Source organism: Diospyros lotus, chromosome 1 (genome assembly GCF_014633365.1).
Source record: "Diospyros lotus cultivar Yz01 chromosome 1, ASM1463336v1, whole genome shotgun sequence".
In the NCBI taxonomy this organism is placed as follows: domain Eukaryota; kingdom Viridiplantae; phylum Streptophyta; class Magnoliopsida; order Ericales; family Ebenaceae; genus Diospyros; species Diospyros lotus.
This window is the reverse complement of record NC_068338.1, coordinates 27,109,255-27,127,980: the sequence shown is the minus strand read 5'-3', so window position 1 is coordinate 27,127,980 and position 18,726 is coordinate 27,109,255. Positions and strand designations below refer to the sequence as shown.

At 36.6% G+C, this 18,726-nt stretch overlaps 2 protein-coding genes across 15 annotated transcripts in view; both read left to right on the top strand.

Annotated features, from left to right (window-relative positions):
- Positions 1-920: 920 nt before the first annotated feature.
- On the top strand, positions 921-13,877 carry LOC127792079 (organellar oligopeptidase A, chloroplastic/mitochondrial-like). 12 transcript variants are annotated; one of them, XR_008021071.1, is made up of 18 exons: positions 921-1,183; positions 1,270-1,437; positions 1,625-1,748; positions 2,573-2,649; positions 4,225-4,368; positions 4,537-4,767; positions 4,848-4,938; positions 5,642-5,763; positions 8,198-8,305; positions 8,401-8,646; positions 8,847-8,992; positions 9,478-9,595; positions 10,797-10,956; positions 11,040-11,071; positions 11,691-11,756; positions 12,771-12,805; positions 13,125-13,196; positions 13,502-13,577. XR_008021071.1 is itself a non-coding variant. In XM_052322416.1 (17 exons), the coding sequence occupies exons 1-17, from the start codon at positions 1,070-1,072 to the stop codon at positions 13,586-13,588; spliced, it is 2,106 nt and encodes a 701-aa protein (XP_052178376.1). In that variant the 5' UTR covers positions 923-1,069; the 3' UTR covers positions 13,589-13,877. The 12 variants fall into 12 exon arrangements, 4 of the variants coding, with proteins under 4 accessions (XP_052178419.1, XP_052178429.1, XP_052178376.1 ...); XR_008021070.1 differs by having other exon boundaries at positions 12,771-13,196; positions 13,502-13,578; XR_008021069.1 differs by having other exon boundaries at positions 11,040-11,756.
- Positions 13,878-14,222: 345 nt separating this feature from the next.
- LOC127811213 (uncharacterized) overlaps positions 14,223-18,726 on the top strand; it is a 31,894-nt gene continuing 27,390 nt past the window's right edge. For 2 of the 3 annotated variants that reach the window (XM_052350935.1, XM_052350928.1), the window contains exons 1-5: positions 14,223-14,508; positions 15,069-15,428; positions 15,968-16,033; positions 16,177-16,316; positions 16,904-17,030. In XM_052350935.1, the coding sequence (XP_052206895.1) occupies positions 14,401-14,508; positions 15,069-15,428; positions 15,968-16,033; positions 16,177-16,316; positions 16,904-17,030 (801 nt within the window). In that variant the 5' untranslated portion in view covers positions 14,223-14,400. The remainder of the gene's footprint in view (positions 14,509-15,068; positions 15,429-15,967; positions 16,034-16,176; positions 16,317-16,903; positions 17,031-18,726) is intronic. The other variant, XM_052350923.1, reaches the window with a different exon arrangement.

Genomic DNA, 18,726 nt, shown 5'->3' with positions numbered 1-18,726 from the left:
GTTTTTGGTTAACGCACCATCATGAACGCTCTTGTTATTCGATTTCACGATATCAGCAAGAGATGTAAATTAGAGACTCAACGACTAGTTCAATCTCTAATTCTGTTGCAAACGTGAGAGCAACAAACGATTTTTAAGTTTTAGAATCACTCTAATTGTTGAGCTTTTTTCCTGGTTAGGGTCGAACACTGAATCTGAGGGTTCAATGAGTAACACTCTAAAGTGTACTTCTTTTGTTAACGGAGCTATGTTTTGGGAGCATTAATGAATCATTTTTGTTTGGTTGATACATAGATTTGGTTAAACAAGTTATTTTTTATTAGAAAGTTTGTCTTATAAGCGTAATCTTAAGCAAGATTATGTATAATAATGAAAGAAGTTTATGTATAATAATGAAAGAAGTTTAAGAGTTTGAGAAAAAAAAAATCCAAACCCATTTTAATATAATATATGTTGGTAAGAATTTGTTTGAAAAAAAAAAAAAAAACCTCAATTTCGTTCCAATACAAAATTACAAATTATGTAAGCCTTCACAAATGTTGAACGATTGGTTATCAGGTAGCAGATTATATTCAATAATACAGATTTGAGTCATGACAGTTATAGTTTGAGAGTTTCACCCTCTTGTGAGAATGACTTTTTATGAGCATCATATATTATATCTCCTATTTAATACATTATTATATATCATAATTAATCTCTCCTACGTGGAACAATGTGTAGAACGCTTAAAGGTGGTGAGAGATTTCACCCATGCACCCAAAGTTACAAACTCTGTAATTTCATGGTGGTTATCAGTGCCCACTTTTAACTGGCACACTTTCGCCGAAGAAAATGAAAAAGAAGAAAAAAGTCTGAAAATAGCCAGATAAGTGCTTGTAAAAAAGCTTTTGATTGGTCAACATTGGCCGTTTGCGTCTTCATTGGATTGGATTTTTTCAAAAGTCAAGCAAATCACTTTCGAATTCTCTCTTCTTCCTGTACCTCTGTCTGTGCCCGGTAATGGATTGCCTATATATCTCTTCTTCTTCTTCTTCCTTTTCGCTCATCTTTCTCATTGTCCTGCAAAATGACGTCGGAAGAGGAAGAGAACCCCTTGCTGCGGGATTTCATATTCCCTCCGTACGATGTTGTTGAACCAAAACATGTTGGCCCCGCCATCCGATCGTTGTTGAAAAAGCTCGTAAGCTCAATTCGACTTGTATCTGATAAGTTTTCACTTGGGTTTTCATTTCTGATAAGAGTTTGATGGGTGGGGTGGAGTTGCAGGAGAGTGATTTGGTTGAGTTGGAGGCTACAGTGGAAACCTCATGGCCCAAGTTGGTTGAGCCCTTGGAGAGGATTATAGACCGATTGTCGGTTGTCTGGGGAATTGTGGACCATCTCAATGCCGTCAAGGACTCGCCTGAACTCCGCTCTGCCATCGAAGATGTTCAGGTGTCTTGCCTTTGCTGGTTTTCTCGTTTGTTTGACTTGGATTGGGAGCTCAGTGAGTTTTGTCTTTTTCCTAGTTAGTACAAAAGGAAAATTCCGGTGTTTACTGCCTTTACTGACCATCCAGGATTCTCGGGAGGGAGCTGAGTGAGTTAGTATTAACTGATTTGGATTGTAACACGTTTTGCAGTCACAGAAGGTTGAGTTTCAGCTCAGATTGGGTCAGAGCAAACCAATATATAACGCATTCAAAACTATACGGGAATCTTCGGACTGGGAAACCTTGAGCGATGCTCGTAAACGTGTAGTGGAAGGTCAGAGTCTGCCTTTTTTCTTCTTGCTATCGATGAGAACTTGCAGCTACTACCTTTTGGGTGTCCACTGAGTGAACTTATTGGAGATGGCCCACAAACCATGTCTACCAAATGAACACATAAAAATATGTGTGTGAGCTTAACCCAGACAAGTTTGAGCCCTGATCGATCACCAGGCTAACCCTTTGGGGTTGTAATCTCTTCTTTTGAACAAGTCATGCTTGATTTTATGCAGTCACTGACCTTGCCTTGTACAAACGCATGCATGAAAAGGAAATGAGAACTTTAATTTCAATTCAAGGCTTAAATTAAATCAAATCAATTGAATTTTTTTGTTTTACATTAAGTTTAATTTGGTTAATCAAAGAAATTCCACATCAACTTTAATTGCCAAATTAACTTCCCTTCCTTAGCTTTATAAATTGATGCATATTTAGCTCCAGAGCATTGTAACCTAGTCTATGCTGAAAAAGTTGCTTCCTTGGTGCATTCGTGGTATTTCGCTTATTAAAGTGGTTTCTCTTTTATTATAAATAGGTGAGAATGATAGGTTCAGGTTAGTTATCAATCTTGGTGTAGACCCTACAGATTGCAGGGCAAATTCTCCGTAGTATTATATATTGCCATATAGACAAACTTCGGGAGCCCAAGATGGGCAGAGGAGCTTGTTCACATCTCACTTTGGTAGAAATTAATAAGGACAAAAGGTAAAAGAAGGCCAATAAATGCACTAAAGTCACCAGTTTCCCAATGACACAATCACTATCTTGCTCCATTTCACAGATAACTTTTTGCTCCCATAACAGGGATTGCTGTTTGTGCAGGACGAATAAAGGAAGCAGTTCTTAATGGTGTTTCTCTTGAAGGTGAAAGCAGAGATCGTTTTAACAAAATTCAGCAGGTAAGGTACAAAACATCTGATCCTGTCTTTACAGAATAAAGCTAAAAAGTCAGGAATGAGATATATATCTTCCACGTTAAACACTACCTTATTCCTTTCAATTCGAACAGTTCGCCTTGTACTTTTTGCCTTTTCTTTTTGTTATTGTTACTGTTTCTTATATTTGCCTTGATATGCAATGACATTTGGAAACAAAAGGTCAATTGCAAGGAGTAATATTTTGACCTACAATATGTGAGCTTGTTTGAAAAGAGAAGCATAATTGGTATATTAAAGTGACTGCATCCCTATCAGATCCAAGTTTTTACCTCAGTTGACTTCGGTTTAAAATGTTGGTGTTTATTTTAACACTATATCAAAGCAGGAGTCTTCTGTTCAACCTAGATGGAAGTATGGTTTGCAAGAAATGTCAAATTATAGAGCTAAAGCTCACTTAATAGATATATATCTCTTCATATACAAAACTGCGTACAACTTATCAAATAAGATAAAACAAAAGCAAAAAGGAACTTCATACAAAATAATAGTAACTGTAGCTGTCTACCTTCTAAAACTCAACTGTGGTTTCACCACAAGCATGCACTTGCACTGTGAAGGTGTTATGTACATTATAACCGTTTCATTGTCTGAATATCAATAAAAAATTACATAAACTATATAAATTACAAATTTGAACTGTATCCATCACTTGTTAGAACCATCCCCATTATATTAATTTATCTCATATTAACATGTATAAAATATGACATGAAGCAAATGGATGACTACACATGAAGCCAATAGTCAAAGCTTCTTTTTCTTTGTGGTGAATCCAGTATGCCTCTATGTGTAGGAGAGAAGTCGCTGAAGCTCACAAAGCTAATGGTCAATGAATACATAGCATAATTCAACCTCTTAATTGCTCAAAACCATTGTACAACTGTTGCAAAGGAGTTGTTTAATGATAATACATGGCTCAGCTGTAATATGCTGCAACATGTCAAAGAAATACATATAGTAAAATATTCTGAAGGAGAACAATGTAAAACACTAATAAGGTCATTTAATATTAAATATTAGACTTAAATTTTTATTAATTACCAACATATATACGTAGTACTTTGAATCATGCCAACCAGCATGATTCAATGTTATATATGGGTGTGAATTTTCCTTCTTTATTAGGGGAAGAGACTAAAATGATAATTCCATTTAAGCATAGAAGAAGAGAATCAATTGCATGCAGGCACATGCATACACTTAGTCACTTACACACACACACAGAGGTTGCCAAAACCAAGACTGAAGTTTTTGCATCCAATATGTATTTTGTACTCGTATTTGCAGAGTTTGGAGTAACCTCCTTGCTTGTTCACCTTTTAAAACTAAATTGCCAATATACAGATGGACAGACAGATAGGTAGATGACACAAAATTATAAATATGAAAATAGTTTCTCTCTTCTCCTCAAAAAATTATCCTGAAACTCAAATTTCTGGTAGTTTGACATCAGAGCCAACCTATGGGCTGTCAGCAAAATATGTCAACTAAAGTTGATGGCCTAGTGCTTCTTCTTATTTTGTGGGCTTATTGCAGGAGCTGGAAAAGCTATCCCAAAAGTTTGAGGAGAACATTTTGGATGCCACAAAAAAGTATGAGAAGTTGATCAGAGATAAGAAAGAGATTGAAGGTTTGCCTGCTACTACACTAGCTATGGCTGCAGAAGTGGCAGTGTCCAAGGTAATTCATGTTCATAGCCCTGTTCCTTGTGTCCAGTGCTTACCAAAAAGGGAAAACATGAAAACGAGTAACAAAAACTGCAAAGCATGATCTAATTTCACATCTTTCAGAAACACATTACAGCCTAATTCTCTATAAATTTTTACTAATTACCATTAATCATGGCAGGGATATGAAAAGGCAACAGCCGAAGATGGGCCATGGATTCTTACATTGGATGGTCCAAGCTATCGGTCTGTTCTGCAACATGCTCGGAATCGATCTTTACGTGAGGAAATGTATCGTGCTTACATAACACGTGCCTCTGATGGGGATCTCAACAACACACAGAATATTGAGCGAATTTTGGAGCTAAGGCTGGAGAAAGCAAAAATTTTAGGCTATAAAAATTACGCTGAGGTATGATGCAAAAGAATAATTGGCTACACCTCTTTTTTGATTTTCAGAAGCTTATGTAAGTGACTCATAATCTGTCCTAGGTAAGCATGGAAATGAAAATGGCTACCTTGGAGAAAGCTGAAGAGCTTATTGAAAAGCTCCGAAGTGCTTCATGGAATGCTGCAGTTATAGGTAGAATGCTGGTTATGTTATGTAATTATTATTTTTATTGTGCTAAACCTGGCTATGTAATTAGTTTTTGCCACTACATCAGTCCTCTTTATATGTTGAATATTTGTATCTGTCATGCAGTCCCAAGCATCTGCTCTTTGGAATTTTGGTTACTACCCATATCACATTAAGGAGGCATCACATGTAGTCACCAGTCAGACTTCAAACTTTCATCAGAATGTTTCATTGTAGTAGTGCATTAAGGGAAACAATTTAAGCATTATTCATAGATAATTTTTTTTGTTTTAAGAATAATTTTTATGCACAGTTTTATTGTCGACACACAAATATTCTGCCTCTTATGCAAGGGTTGGTCACCATTCTCTTTACTACTAGTTAAGATACTGGACAAAGTTTTCAGATTGACTAATGGTGGATGCCTTTTGGTTTGTGCCCAAATGACAGAATTGTTCATGGAAAAGAATGAAATTGATTCAACATAGTAAAAGAAGTTCAAAGTCAAAATAGAAGCTATTCACTTCTCTGAAATTTGAAAAATGTGTTCAGTTTTTTTTTTCTTCTTTCTTTGCTTTTGACTTGGGAAGGAGAGGGTCTGAAGGAGTTAAGGATAAATAGCAGTATTTCTTGTTGTCCAATCAAAATGCATACAGCACGACAAGCCTCTTTGTAAGCTTTTTCCTGACTGTTGTTTCAAGTATCACAGACATGCAGGAACTTAAAGATTTTGCTAAAAGTCAAGGTGCCATTGAAGCTGAAGAATTAACCCATTGGGACATTAACTTTTGGAGCGAGAGACTTAGGGAGTTGAGATACAATATAAATGAGGTACACTCTCTCTTTCATTGTATGTTCTACATTAGTGATGGAAATATTTGTAAATGGAAAAAGGAGGATAAACTAACATTCATGAAAGTCTTTAAGGTCAGCAAAGGCAATGGCTACTGCAAGATACTGGATAAGAGAGTAACACTTCCAAGAAACAAAGATAGAATGGTTGCTTTAGTTTCTAGTTTCATTTATTAGCTAAAGATGCTGTAAGAATATTTACCTGGACTAATAAGGGGATAAATAAAGATATTCCACTTCAACTTTCTGGCCATGTCTTTCTATCTTTACCTGAATTAAACTGATGAACACTGAGTAAATAGAAAAGATCCAATTCCTCATAAGCCTTGTTAAGTATTTTTGTATTCTGTAGTCTCTGATGATTGGTAACTTTTCGAAGGTGTTGATTTAGATACTGAAAGCAGTAAAACAGAAGGTCATCGTTCTGTGGAGACTTGATGAAGTCAAGTGGAATAGTTTTAGTGTGGAGATTGACCTTGCTTTCATAGTCCATAATGCACTGCAAAAAGACTTTAGCCTTCCCTTCTGATTCAGATAATGGGCCTATTTTCATTGAGTTAAAAAAGTGAAAAATCAAGGTGACAGCAAATAGTGTTTCCAATGAGATAGTTTATGCACACAGCCATTCCAAATCCAGAAACAAATGGGCTATAAAAAAACTTCAGTCTGATACTGGTTTTATTTCCATGAACTGAAAATTGAGTTTGTGCTAATAGATGGTGTTTCCAGCAGGGTGATTGCTGCACTTGTGGCATAAAGGGTTTTTCTTTCCATTAACATTCTTACTTCTACTGATCTTTACTTTGCTGCAGTAAATCCCTGTATTGATGCCTCTTCTCTTTATAGATCCTCTGGTGATTTTCTGTGCTTTGTACACCGGAATTTAACTTTCTGTTTGTTTCCTGGAATTTGCATTTTAGTTGTCACTTACCAGTGACATGGCTGTAGGAATGCTGAAAAATAACTCAATTAGACAATTGGAAAATGATGAGAAAAACTAAGACAAGGAAAGGCTACATTGAGAATTAGCATCCATTTCCTCTTTAGGGGCACAAGGCTATTCAAGTAATTGGTCTCAATACAATTGGTAGCTGTTGCTCATTGAACATGAAAGGAATCTATAGACAGAGTGGCAGAGCCAAGATGTTGGCTTAATGGAGCCAACTTCAACATTAGGTTTCTTTAAAGGTTCTTGAGCATTGTCGTGAATAAGTGATGGTTCCTCTAATCTTTATTTTTTATGACTAATTTGTCCATTATTTAACAAAAATAAAGAAATTTAACTAAAGATATATGATGAAAAAAATAAAAAATAAACTAATTCAAATGTGAGATGATGGTGAACTTAAAGAACTTAATTTGGTGATGGAACAAAAAGAAATTCAAAATCTCAAATGTTCAAAGTTCACATATTGAATAAAGTGTGTAATTGTAAGCAATGGAGAAGAAGTGAGGAGAAAGAAAATATTTGTTGGGATTTGGAAACGGGGTTTGAATTGGAGAGAAGAGAAAAAGGGTCCCACCTCATGTTTATATATGTATAGAGAGAATTTTTGTAATTGAAAGGTTGTATTATTTCTTTGTATAATACTTTTTATGTTAGGTTATATTTTTGCATACATTTTTTATATTATACTTATATTTTAGTATAAAAATTCTTAATTTCTTTTCATAATTTTCTAATAAGTGGGGTCAATTAAAATTTTTGGTTTTTTAGTGTGGTCAAACTATAAAGTTTATAATTAATTTTAAATTTTAGATTCATATATTAAAAGGAAAAATAAATTTCAGTGGGGTTAATTGACCCCACTGGCAACACTAGGGCTCCACTACTGTATAGACACATGCATATATTCATGCACACTTGAATAAGTTTATATCCAGAAACCCAATAAAGTTAGTAGCTATTGCTAATTGAAAACGAAAAGAATCTATAGACACACACATTCGTGACCACTTGAATAAATTATTATCTAGGAAATCCAGAATCTGTACTTAATTTCCTGGTGATGATTTGAATGCATGCCAAGGTTGGATCCTAAAGTGATCAAGAAGGATAAGTAGAAATGTCATTTACACGTAATTAGTGTGGCTGCTTGCTGCTTCCTTTCCTCATTACTATAGTTGGTATAGAAACTGCAACACTGTTACTTTAATTTTTTCCAATTGTGAAAATATTGACAACTTTTCTCATGCAGTAACTACTGTTCTTTTTATAATAAATATTTTCTTGCACCACTTTTGTGCAATTTCCACTTTCTTTTTATGAGGAGATAATCAAGTAGGTATTCCTTTATTTTAACTTTGAAGTCACAGCTTCACTAGCATCTACTTTTTCTTACTTTATTCTAATCTATGCTGATATTCATCTGGTTATTTTTAATGCTTTTCTTCTTGCTTCTCATTTCTACAGGAAGACCTACGTCCTTTCTTCTCATTGTCAAGGGTCATGGATGGTCTTTTCAACCTCTCAAAGATGCTCTTCAGTATTGACATTGAACCAGCTGATGGCCTAGCTCCTGTAATATCTATTGACTTTCTTCATTTCCTTTCTTTTTTCTGTGTGAGAGATGTAAACACACATCATGCCAACAAAACATGCTTCATGCTACACAGATCTGGAATAAAGATGTCAGATTCTTCTGTGTCAAAAATTGCTTTGGTGCACCAATTTCATACTTCTATTTTGATCCATATTCTCGTCCATCAGAAAAACGTGGTGGAGCATGGGCAGGTGTGGTTGTTGGTCGTAGTCATACAGTTTCAGGGGGTGATACATCTCCCAGGTTGCCTATTGCCCAAGTTGTATGCAATCAAAATCCACCAGTGGGGAGCAAACCAAGCCTTATGACCATGCGCGAAGTATGTCTTTGTACTCACTTGTTTCCGAGTGGCAGCTATTCCTTTGAGCAGTTGTTAAGTATCCATTTCATTTCTGAAAAGATATCTTTTGTTTTCCTTTGTTTGACCAGTGGGAGCTCTGTGGTTTGTCTGAGTCATGTAGGTTCCATACTGTACATTTGGGTTTTAGTCTTCATACTGATTCATGGCTATATAAGCAGGTTGAGGCAGTTTTCCATGAGTTTGGCCATGCACTTCAGCACATGCTAACCAAACAAGATGAAGGTCTTGTTTCTGGTTATCGGGGGATAGAGTGGGATGCTGTTGAATTATCTTCTCAGTTTATGGAGAATTGGTGTTATCAGAGGTAACATTATGTAAGCATAAATATAGATTTTTCCATTTTTTTCTAACTTTTCTCCTGATATTCTTCCTTCGATTTATAGCCTAAGCAATTTAATTGTGAATCAGTATTGACAATATGCTATCTTTTACTCATGGTTTTGTACAGTATCCATGCCTTATTGCTGGATCTCACGGCATTCTTTCTAAAACCTTGTGTGCATTCATAAACACATTGTCTATATTATTGCATTATTTTCAAACTTTTCATATAATTCCAGTTGATATGCTCTGCTGTCTGAGGGGAAATTCATTTTGACCTTAGCATATTTGTATTGCTTTCTTTTCAAAATTTTGAAGTCCCTAAAAAAAGTTCATTTAGTAACAAATCATAAAACTGCAAGTTGTTAGCGTAGATCCTTCATGTATGGGTCCTACTCCCACTTACCTATTCTGTGTCAACAAAATGCTTATCCATGCCATTTTGTTGTAAATATTCTCCATTTGCAGGCATATTTTAATGGGCATTGCCAAACACTATGAAACTGGAGAAACTCTCCCTGAAGAGATATGTTTGAAACTTCATTCTGCAAGGACTTTTCGTGCTGGTTCACTTTTGCTCCGTCAGGTTAGAATTATCTTCCTTGTATATTCCAAAAAATAAGCGAGCCTTAGTAGCAACAGTAAAGTTGTTCCTTTGCGACCTGGAATGAAGGTCATGGGGTTCAAGTTGTGGTAACTGCTTATTTGTAGAGCAGGATAAGGTCGCGTGTAAAAGTGGACCTTTCTCAACTCTCACAAAGTGGGAAGCCTCACATAGTGGGATGTGTGAGAATCCCACATCGCTTCAGTAAGGGAGACTTGGGTTATATATAAGGAGGAGGATCCCTTCACCTGTTAAGCTGGCTTTTCAGGTTGGAGTTCTATCTCTGACTTCTCACATGGTATTAGAGCCAACCCTTGGCTTGGGGGACTACCCTCGGTTGTGGTCATGGACCAATACCCTGCCCAATCACTTCGGTATGTATCAGTTACTGGAGAAGTTTCGGCGTGGGAGGGAGTGTGAGAATCCCACATCGCTTCAGTAAGGGAGACTTGGGATATATATAAGGAGGAGAATTCCTCCACCTGTTAAGCTGGTTTTTTAGGTTGGAGTTCTACCTCTGACTTCTCACTGGATGTCTTTTTTTGTATTCCAAAAGAGTTGTTTTAAATACCAGACAATTTTCTAGTCTGCTTCTTTTAATCTTTCCATAGGAGGTCATGATTCTAATCTGCTATCACTATTGTGCTTTAATATTCTCAAAATCATATTTCCAGTTGCTGGCTCTCATTCTGATGCTGCATTTGGGTTCTTCTTGGTTCATTTGTAGTTGGGAGTTTTCAGCTCAAAATGGTTCAGACAAGTGGTTGTAATTTTCATATTCCTGTCGGTTCATTTGCAGTTGAGAGAGTCCTAAATGTCTTTGCCTTCAACAGTCGGGTCATTGTCCCCTACTATTTCGGAGGAGAAACACAACTAGATCTCATACTCTCTGTAGACTGGACAGCAAGGAATATGGTGATTTATTGACATGAAATAACAATTCTTATCCTTATCAATAGTTCAAATACAGGTTCCAATATGTAAAATCAAGTGATTACTATATCAGAGTAACCACCTCTATTGTTGCAACTTGTATTTGGAAGAGATGAGGAAAATATGTCATGCGAGGCTTTTCACTGGTTTATCAAACAATCTGAGGATGGAAAAAGTGGACAAAATATTTTTAGATTACTATTAATTCTTTAATAGATTATAAATGCATCACTGTTCCATATACTTGCAGTTACGTTATGCAATTGTAGATTTGGAGCTCCACACAAAGTACATTCCAGGTGGGCCAGAATCAATATATGATATTGATGGAAGAGTGGGTAAAATGACACATGTAATCCCACTGCTGCAACAGGACAGATTTCTTTGTAGCTTTAGCCATATATTTGCAGGTTTGTTCACTTGTTTAATTTACTATTGGGTTCTGTATTTGTTCCTACACAATTGATAGCTTTTACATTATTACTGTTGTCAGATCAATATGCAGCTGGATACTACAGTTACCAAGTAGGTTTTGTTAATCTCTTTAATACGTTATGTAGTTTCTTTTTCATGGATTTAGTTTTTCCTATATTTTTTTTTTCTATTTTCCTTGAACTCACATGGGTATATTTGTGTTCTTGAATCATTTTAGGGTATAATACCTGAATTATTGTTTGAGAGTAGAAATATTTTTCCGAACTATTTCACAACCCTGAATTGCCTCTGATAGAATCATTTTAGGGTCACAACATTCAGGGTAGAAATTGCAACATTAGGTACTCAGTACAAATCTAAACTAAATTTCTTCTATTTTCTTGACCCTTTTCTTAAAGATAGTGTTTGTCATGTGAGGAGATGTGGTGAGGCATAGCTGCATGAGGAGAGATTTTCAGGAGGAAATAGAAGCTTTGAATACCATAATCAAAGAAAATTTGTTCCTGTCTTAGATATATGTACAAAAGCATATATACCTTGAAATATTGTATTCGTGTCCTAGAAAGAGAGCTGGGAGCAGATTGCATGTGCAGTATGACTATATTATCAGGATGCAGCATAAGCTTGGGTGTTGACTTCCTTCTTCCTTCCCTTTTATTTATCTGTATAACTATGCCTCTTTCTTGTTTCCTTTTTGTGGATATTTCAGTGGGCAGAAGTGTTATCCTTTGATGCTTTCTCTGCATTTGAGGAGGTCGGATTGGACAATGACCAGGTATAGCCGTGTAGCTTTAATCATGCACCATACTTTGAAACAGTTTTGAGCAACGACTCTTTCAATCCTCAGTTGACCATTCTTGTATGCTCTAAACATTTTTGACTAACCTTTTTATTTCACCTTATGCCTGTATCTCGTGTCAGGTTTTTTTTCTATAAATTGCATCTGTAATTCATTTAATGAACTGGAAGCCTTATGATGAGCTTCTATGATGATGGAAGCTAAATGTATTATGAAAAAAATACAGTACCTTTTCATTTCTGATAGATTATTACTTTAGGATTTCAAAGGTATTTGCTACTTGTGGTAGTATTTTGCTCTTGCTCCCTTTTTAGCTAAATGTTTTATAGGTGCTTTCGCCCACCTATGGTGGAAGGCTGTTCATGCGGTCCAAATGGGACCGGGACTGGGATTCTTAGGAATCCTGGACTGCTAAGGTATTTCCTTTTTTGTTTATATATATCATCCAAACAAAAATTTTCTTTAAAAACAACATCTAAATAAGAATCAACATTCAACAATCAACATAATGCAGCATTCTAAATTAAGTTAATTAACATCTAACTTCATAAAACAAATTAAAAATCACCAAATGCAACATTTGATTTAATATCAAACTTCAAACAACAAAATAATAACAAAATATTGCATTCAACTTTTTTTCAACATTTTCAAAATATAACATTTAACTTAATAACATCCAACTGGTCCAGCCAATTTTTGGTCTTGGATGGTCTTTGGACCAGACCAGGCTAAAGACTGGCTGGTGCCTTTGGGCGGACTAAGGACCGGACTGGTTTCCCAGTTCAGACTCAAATTTGAACACCCCTACAGTTGTGGAAATCCAAACTGGTAAATTAGTTTTACATGCTGTTGATGCACTTGTTTGCCGCAGAAAGGTGGTCTGCATTTTCTTTTGATGTTGTATGATGGAATGGTGTGCATTTCTGGTCAAAGAAGTTCTTTACTGTGTTGAGTTTTCTTATTTTCATGTAACTTCCTTCGTTGCAGCTTTGAAAATTCTGTCCTCCATGTAAACACCCGAGGTACAATGGTTTCTGCTTTTAGGCTTATTTTATGAAGCAATTGTTGAGTCCATCGTCACGTTTGTCTTGCATCCTTAAGTCACAACGTTGAGCATCTGATATATTCCATGATAATTCCCGGTTACTTGTATATGTGTGAGCTCGTCCTTATCCAATACATTTTCTCTTCACGGAGCCATACCTTCCATTTTCGTTGCTCTTCCTTTTCTATTTTCCTAACTGGTGGTGCATGCATAATTGCCTTATAGTTTGCTATGTCCCTGTGAGGGGAGAATATCATTTCATTAATTCTTCTCAACCAGGTCTTATCTTGCAACAGGCTGTGAAAGAATTGGGCCAGAAGTTTCGGGAGACTGTACTTGCTATCGGAGGTGGAAAGGCACCCTTGGAGGTGATGCAAAAGGAACTTTTAACATTTTTAACAAAAACCTCTGGAACTTATTGTGGCTCAAGTTTTGTCTCCTTGTGAGTCAAATTCAAGCATTTGAAGTGCCCCTTTGAGGGATGGTAACACTTCCCACTCATCGGTCACTAGTTGATGTCTCGCTCTGTGCCATGGTAGTACCACTGGCAAGCTTTTGAACCGAACCGATCCTAACTTGTCCCCTCTGACTTCTCAATCTTATCATTTACTCACTCACAGCTTACCCGCATATCTTTTCGGGGCCTCCATTTCTGAAGTTGACTTATTGTCAGGTCTTTGTTGAATTCCGAGGACGCAACCCATCGCCAAATGCGTTTCTCCGGTACAATGGACTGCTACCAGCTGTAGTTGCTAGTTGAGTTGATTTCTGAGGTTCTGCACAATGTGCATGGTGAAGATATATCGGCCGCTTGTTGCTTGGTTTTAGGGCGACTGACTGAAACCCGGAATAACTGTTTTCAGGGACTAGTCCACAGCTCTCCGTGTTTATTTGAATTGTTGAGACTTTAAATGACACAATTTTAGCCAATATGAAGCTTGTTGGGGCTGTTGTATTCGTGTCTTTGGGACCTTTTCTTCAGTAAGAAGTGGGTTTACTGTATTATACATTAAATTTCTATGATGCCAAATATAAGAAATTTATTCCCATTTGCAGTTATTGTCGGTTACACTAAATTTTCAGTATTATAATCTCTCTGGCTTCAGTGTTTCCAATATAAAGTATTGTGCAGCACAAATACTAGAGAGATGTAATTATTTCCTTTTCTAAATTTAAAGGAGTTAAGTGGCTTAAAAATAATAAATTATTTTTATAAATTAATTCTCGTAATAAGATTAGTAATAACCATAATATTGTTCAAGATTAAAATGTCAATAGTTTGCCGTGTAAAATCAACAAAATGGTTGAATTGATTTAATCTTTTATTCTTAGAAAAGGGTAAAAGAAAATTAATTAACAAAAGAAGGGTTAAAATCTCCAGGAATCCAATCGATTTTCTTCTTTGGGGTGGCGAGAAAATTCAGAAAATTTTACGGGTTAGGGCACCGCCTATTTTCTTTCTGTATTCTCACTTTCCAAACAGCAATTGGGAAAATAGCGGGAAATTGGAAGTTGGAAGCCATCTCAGTTTAACCATTGCCTCGAGCCACTTGCGTCAATTAATCACTGCTTATGTCAATACCTTCAGAATCAGCCGTTGAGGAAGGAGGAGGACAAGAACGAGAAGAACATGAGAGAAACCACGAAGCAGCACATCACCCTCCCGCCCCTTCTGACGAGGTAACTGCAAGTTCCAACTTGAGTTGGAACATACAGCGTGAAGTAGTGAATTCAGGATTTCTCAGGACTAGGGTTACTGTTTTCTCAATCCTTGGAGTGTATTACTACTTTAATTTTCCCTTATAGACGAGGCTTTTGACGATGAGGCTTCCTGGAAGTAATTTCTATATTCAAGGTTATGCCCTGAGTCGTAGACTTCTGTTATGTACATTAACAAATGGGTTTTCATCTAGTACTAGAATCACGATTATCTTCGAAGCGTTCTTGTCTGATTGATGTGTCAGCCACATGCGTGACCTATTTGACTGATTTCCAGTGTCCCCACCAGGGACTACAGAGTGCTAGCTTGATTTTGCATTCTTTTTCTTCTTACTCCTTAAACTTGGATGATGAAAATCATACCATATTGATGAAAGAACACAAACATATGTGTGATAAGCACATAGGTTGTACCAATGCGTTGCCTGTCTGTAGCTTTTCTTTTACAGCTTCTTTATCTTCTGCGATGTGAATATTCATTCAGGTTATTTACAAAGAGTTTGTTTTTTTATATTGTGCAGCTTTTTGATATTTCGACAACAGTTGATCCCAGTTATATTATATCCTTAATACGAAAACTTGTACCAGTAGATGGTAAGACTGGTAATAAATCCTCTGAGGTTGATGCTTGCGATGCATCTACTGAAGGATCAAAATCTGATGGAAGGGAACACAGTGCAGTCCTGTTGTCTCAGAATGGAGTTATGGACAACCATGACAATGGAATTGAGGCGATGGATACTGTTGAACTTACCGGTCATGATGGAGGGGACTATGAATCAGATAAGAAAATGAGTGCATTAATGGGAGAAGATGTTTGGGAAGAGTACGGATGCATTTTGTGGGACCTTGCAGCTAATAAAACACATGCTGAATTCATGGTAAAATGTCTTAAGCTGCATCTGCTTGATGTTGCTTCAATTTTATTTTAATCTTATTTGTGCATCAATGCATATGAACTAACTGCCAAGAGTTTCCCAGTATCCGATCATTTTGTTGTGATGAATATTCATGGAATCTAACTTCAACAGGACTTGTCTATGGAAATGATTTCTGTAAGGCATCATATTCAAAGAACCATGCAATAGGCAAGGACCAGTTGTTAGTTTTGGGCTCAGTTAGCCTGGACATTATAATTGCTACAAGGAAGACTGTTTGCTGGTGATGTTCTGATGCCAGTGACTTCTGTAGTTTTGACATTACACTATCTCCCCTACTTCTTTTGATCTTAAACCTGATGTGTTAATTTGATAAAATTATTTTATTCATGGGTCCAAAAATGAATAATGTTATACAACTAATGGTAAAGCCCAACTTTTGTGTGTTTTTTGGGATGCAAAGTTTCATATCTACCATCACCTCACAGCTTGAATTTCTACATTGGTATCTCAATTGAGCTCGAGTTTCCATTTCTGCCCAGGTGCAAAACCTTGTTCTTGAAGTGCTTTTGGCAAACCTGATGGTTCCTCCATCTGTTCGCATCATGGTAAACTACATTTTTGTGCTCTTGCTGAGTTCTAATCAGTCTTCTTTTGTTGTATTACCTGAAAATTTTGATTCGTAGGATTCTACTGAAAGAACTGTGTGCTGAAGTGGCTGTTTTAAGACTTCCAGTTGTTTCTTTTTCAGGAAATTATCCTTGGAATACTTGGAAACCTGGTGTGCCATGAAGCATCTTGCAGACAGATACCTGCTACAGGTGGATTGATTGAAGTAATTGTTGATCAGTTGTTTCTAGATGACACTCCTTGCCTCTGTGAAGCTTTCCGGTAAATATAGTGACAAACTTGTTTTCATGACCTTCGCATTTACAGGTCTAGATGAATTATTATTTTGTAGTTGACTTTTTTTGGATTGGATTTTGTAGTTGACTTTGACCTTTCTGATTTGTGTGGTGCCAAGCTGTGATCTGTGTTTATCATTCTTCTCCTTCTTGGTTATGGTTTTCATGGTTGCTGGCATCATAATTTTCTTGTCTGGATTTCTCTCTGTGGTAGTTTATCGAATGGTTTATTCTGCATTTTCCAATTTCTTAATGTTTTCTCTATGGTATTTAGAGCATACTTTCCATGGGCTATAATAACTTGGAATACACAGAACAAAATGCATGTTATATTGTAAATGTGGAGTAGGAATAATGTATATCACCTATTTTTGTTTATTATTATACCACTTTTGAAGTCTTCATGGTTGTGTCTTGTTTTATTTACCTTCTTTACTCTAATATATTGCGAATTTATGATTGGGTCTCTACTGCTCACTTATATGATGCGTGATCATAAGTAGTATAATACAAATCTCTGACTCTGATCATTACTTTTTCCCAGTGATCTGTTCTTACTGTTAGTTTATGCAGGGTATTAACTTTAGGTCTTCAAGGTAGTGAATGTGTCACATGGGCTGAAGCATTGAGATCTGAAAATATTCTATCCCGTATTTTGTGGGTTGCAGAAAATGCCTTAAATCCGCAGCTTATAGAAAAGGTAGCAAGTGATGTCCAACCTAATATTTTTTTTCTGAGTAGTTTGGCTTTACATAGTAGGAATTATGTGTCTTAATTAAGTCTTCAGCGTCAGCATGATGTCTTAAAATTTTCAAAGATCACCTGTCTGAACCAAGAAAATTTTCTTTATGGCATCTTTTCACTGTCCATTACTTCCTTTCTTTGAGCAACTAATTTCAACTCAAGTTATATCTTTGACTATTTCTTGTATCTTTTAAAGTTACAAATTTGTTCATAGTTTTTGCCCTAGCTTCAGTCTTCAGTCTGCTGGAGATTTTATTATATATTTGATATGACTTCTTATATTACAAGCTGTATATCCATAAGTCTTTCGTATACTTTCCTATTCTTTCAATTTTTATTTAATTCCATGTTATGTTTGGTTTTATATGATCTATTTGCAAATAGGACAAACAAATGTAGAAAAGCTAGAATTCTGGTGTCACATGCTAAGGGTAGCTATTTTAATTTTGGTTTTTATTTTCTGTTAGGGCTATTTGTCCTGTAACTAGAGGCAGTTCGAATCTGGGGTGTACTGCACATGGGTGCATGGTGTGGCTGTGAGGCTATATATTTAGCCACAGTTGTAGGAAGGGGTAGGTGGAGTAAGGAATTGATATTCTCTCTCTCTCTCTCTCTCTCTCTCTTTTCTTCTCTCCCTTATCTCCTCTCCCTTCTCTCGAATATTCTGCCTTTTCTTGCTATTTCTCTCCCTCCCATATGATCTCTCCCCCCAAATTCTTCTCTTAATCTTCCTAATTCCCTTTCATACCCTAGCTCAACCCTAAGGGTGTGACAAACGGTATCAAAGTGGAAGGTGATTCCGACTGGTATCAAAAGGCAATTCCGACCCAAAAGGTGAAACCTCCGACCTGTGCGCTGTTGTGGTTGCCACTTTAATCAGGAGGCAATTCTGGTCCAAAACGGTGAAACCTCCAACCGATGCGCTGATGTGGTTACCGCTTTGATTTGGAGGCGATTTTGACTGGTAGGGGAGTTCTGAAGTGATCACGATTGTGCAATGGGTTTTTGGCGATCGCGATTGGGTTGGACGAGGAAGGATTTGAGGTGAGTTGCAAAACAGATCCCAACGAATTTCTGTGGTTTGCAGGCAACCTTTAGGCGCTCTTCACAATGGTCAGTGGAATGTTGTGGCAACATTGGAGATGGCATAAGGTGCACAAATGAGGCAAGCACTGGTTATGGAAGAAGAAAATTGGATGAAACGATTGGAAACTATCACACCCCTAGGGTTGAGCTATAGTGTGAAAGGGAATTTGGGAAAATTAATAGAAGAATTTAGAAGGATATATCAGATGGAAGGAAGAGAAACAACAAGAAGATAAGGGAGGTTCGAGAGATAGAGAGAGAAGATAACACAGAGAGAGAAACCATAATATCAATTCATTACTCAATGATCCATCCTATAGCTGAGGCTTAATATATAGCCTCTCAGCCTCCCAGCCATGCCCATGCCCATGTGTAGTATACTCCAAATCCTAACTGCCTCTAGCTACAAGACAAATAGTCCTAACAAAAAATAAAAACCAAAATTACTAGGCTACCCTTAGCATGTGACAAAAACTAGGACGAACAATCTGGTAATCGGTTTCGGACAACTCCAAGTGGAGATGAGTTGCTATCAAGCAGAATGCACCACAACAAGAAAAGCAATC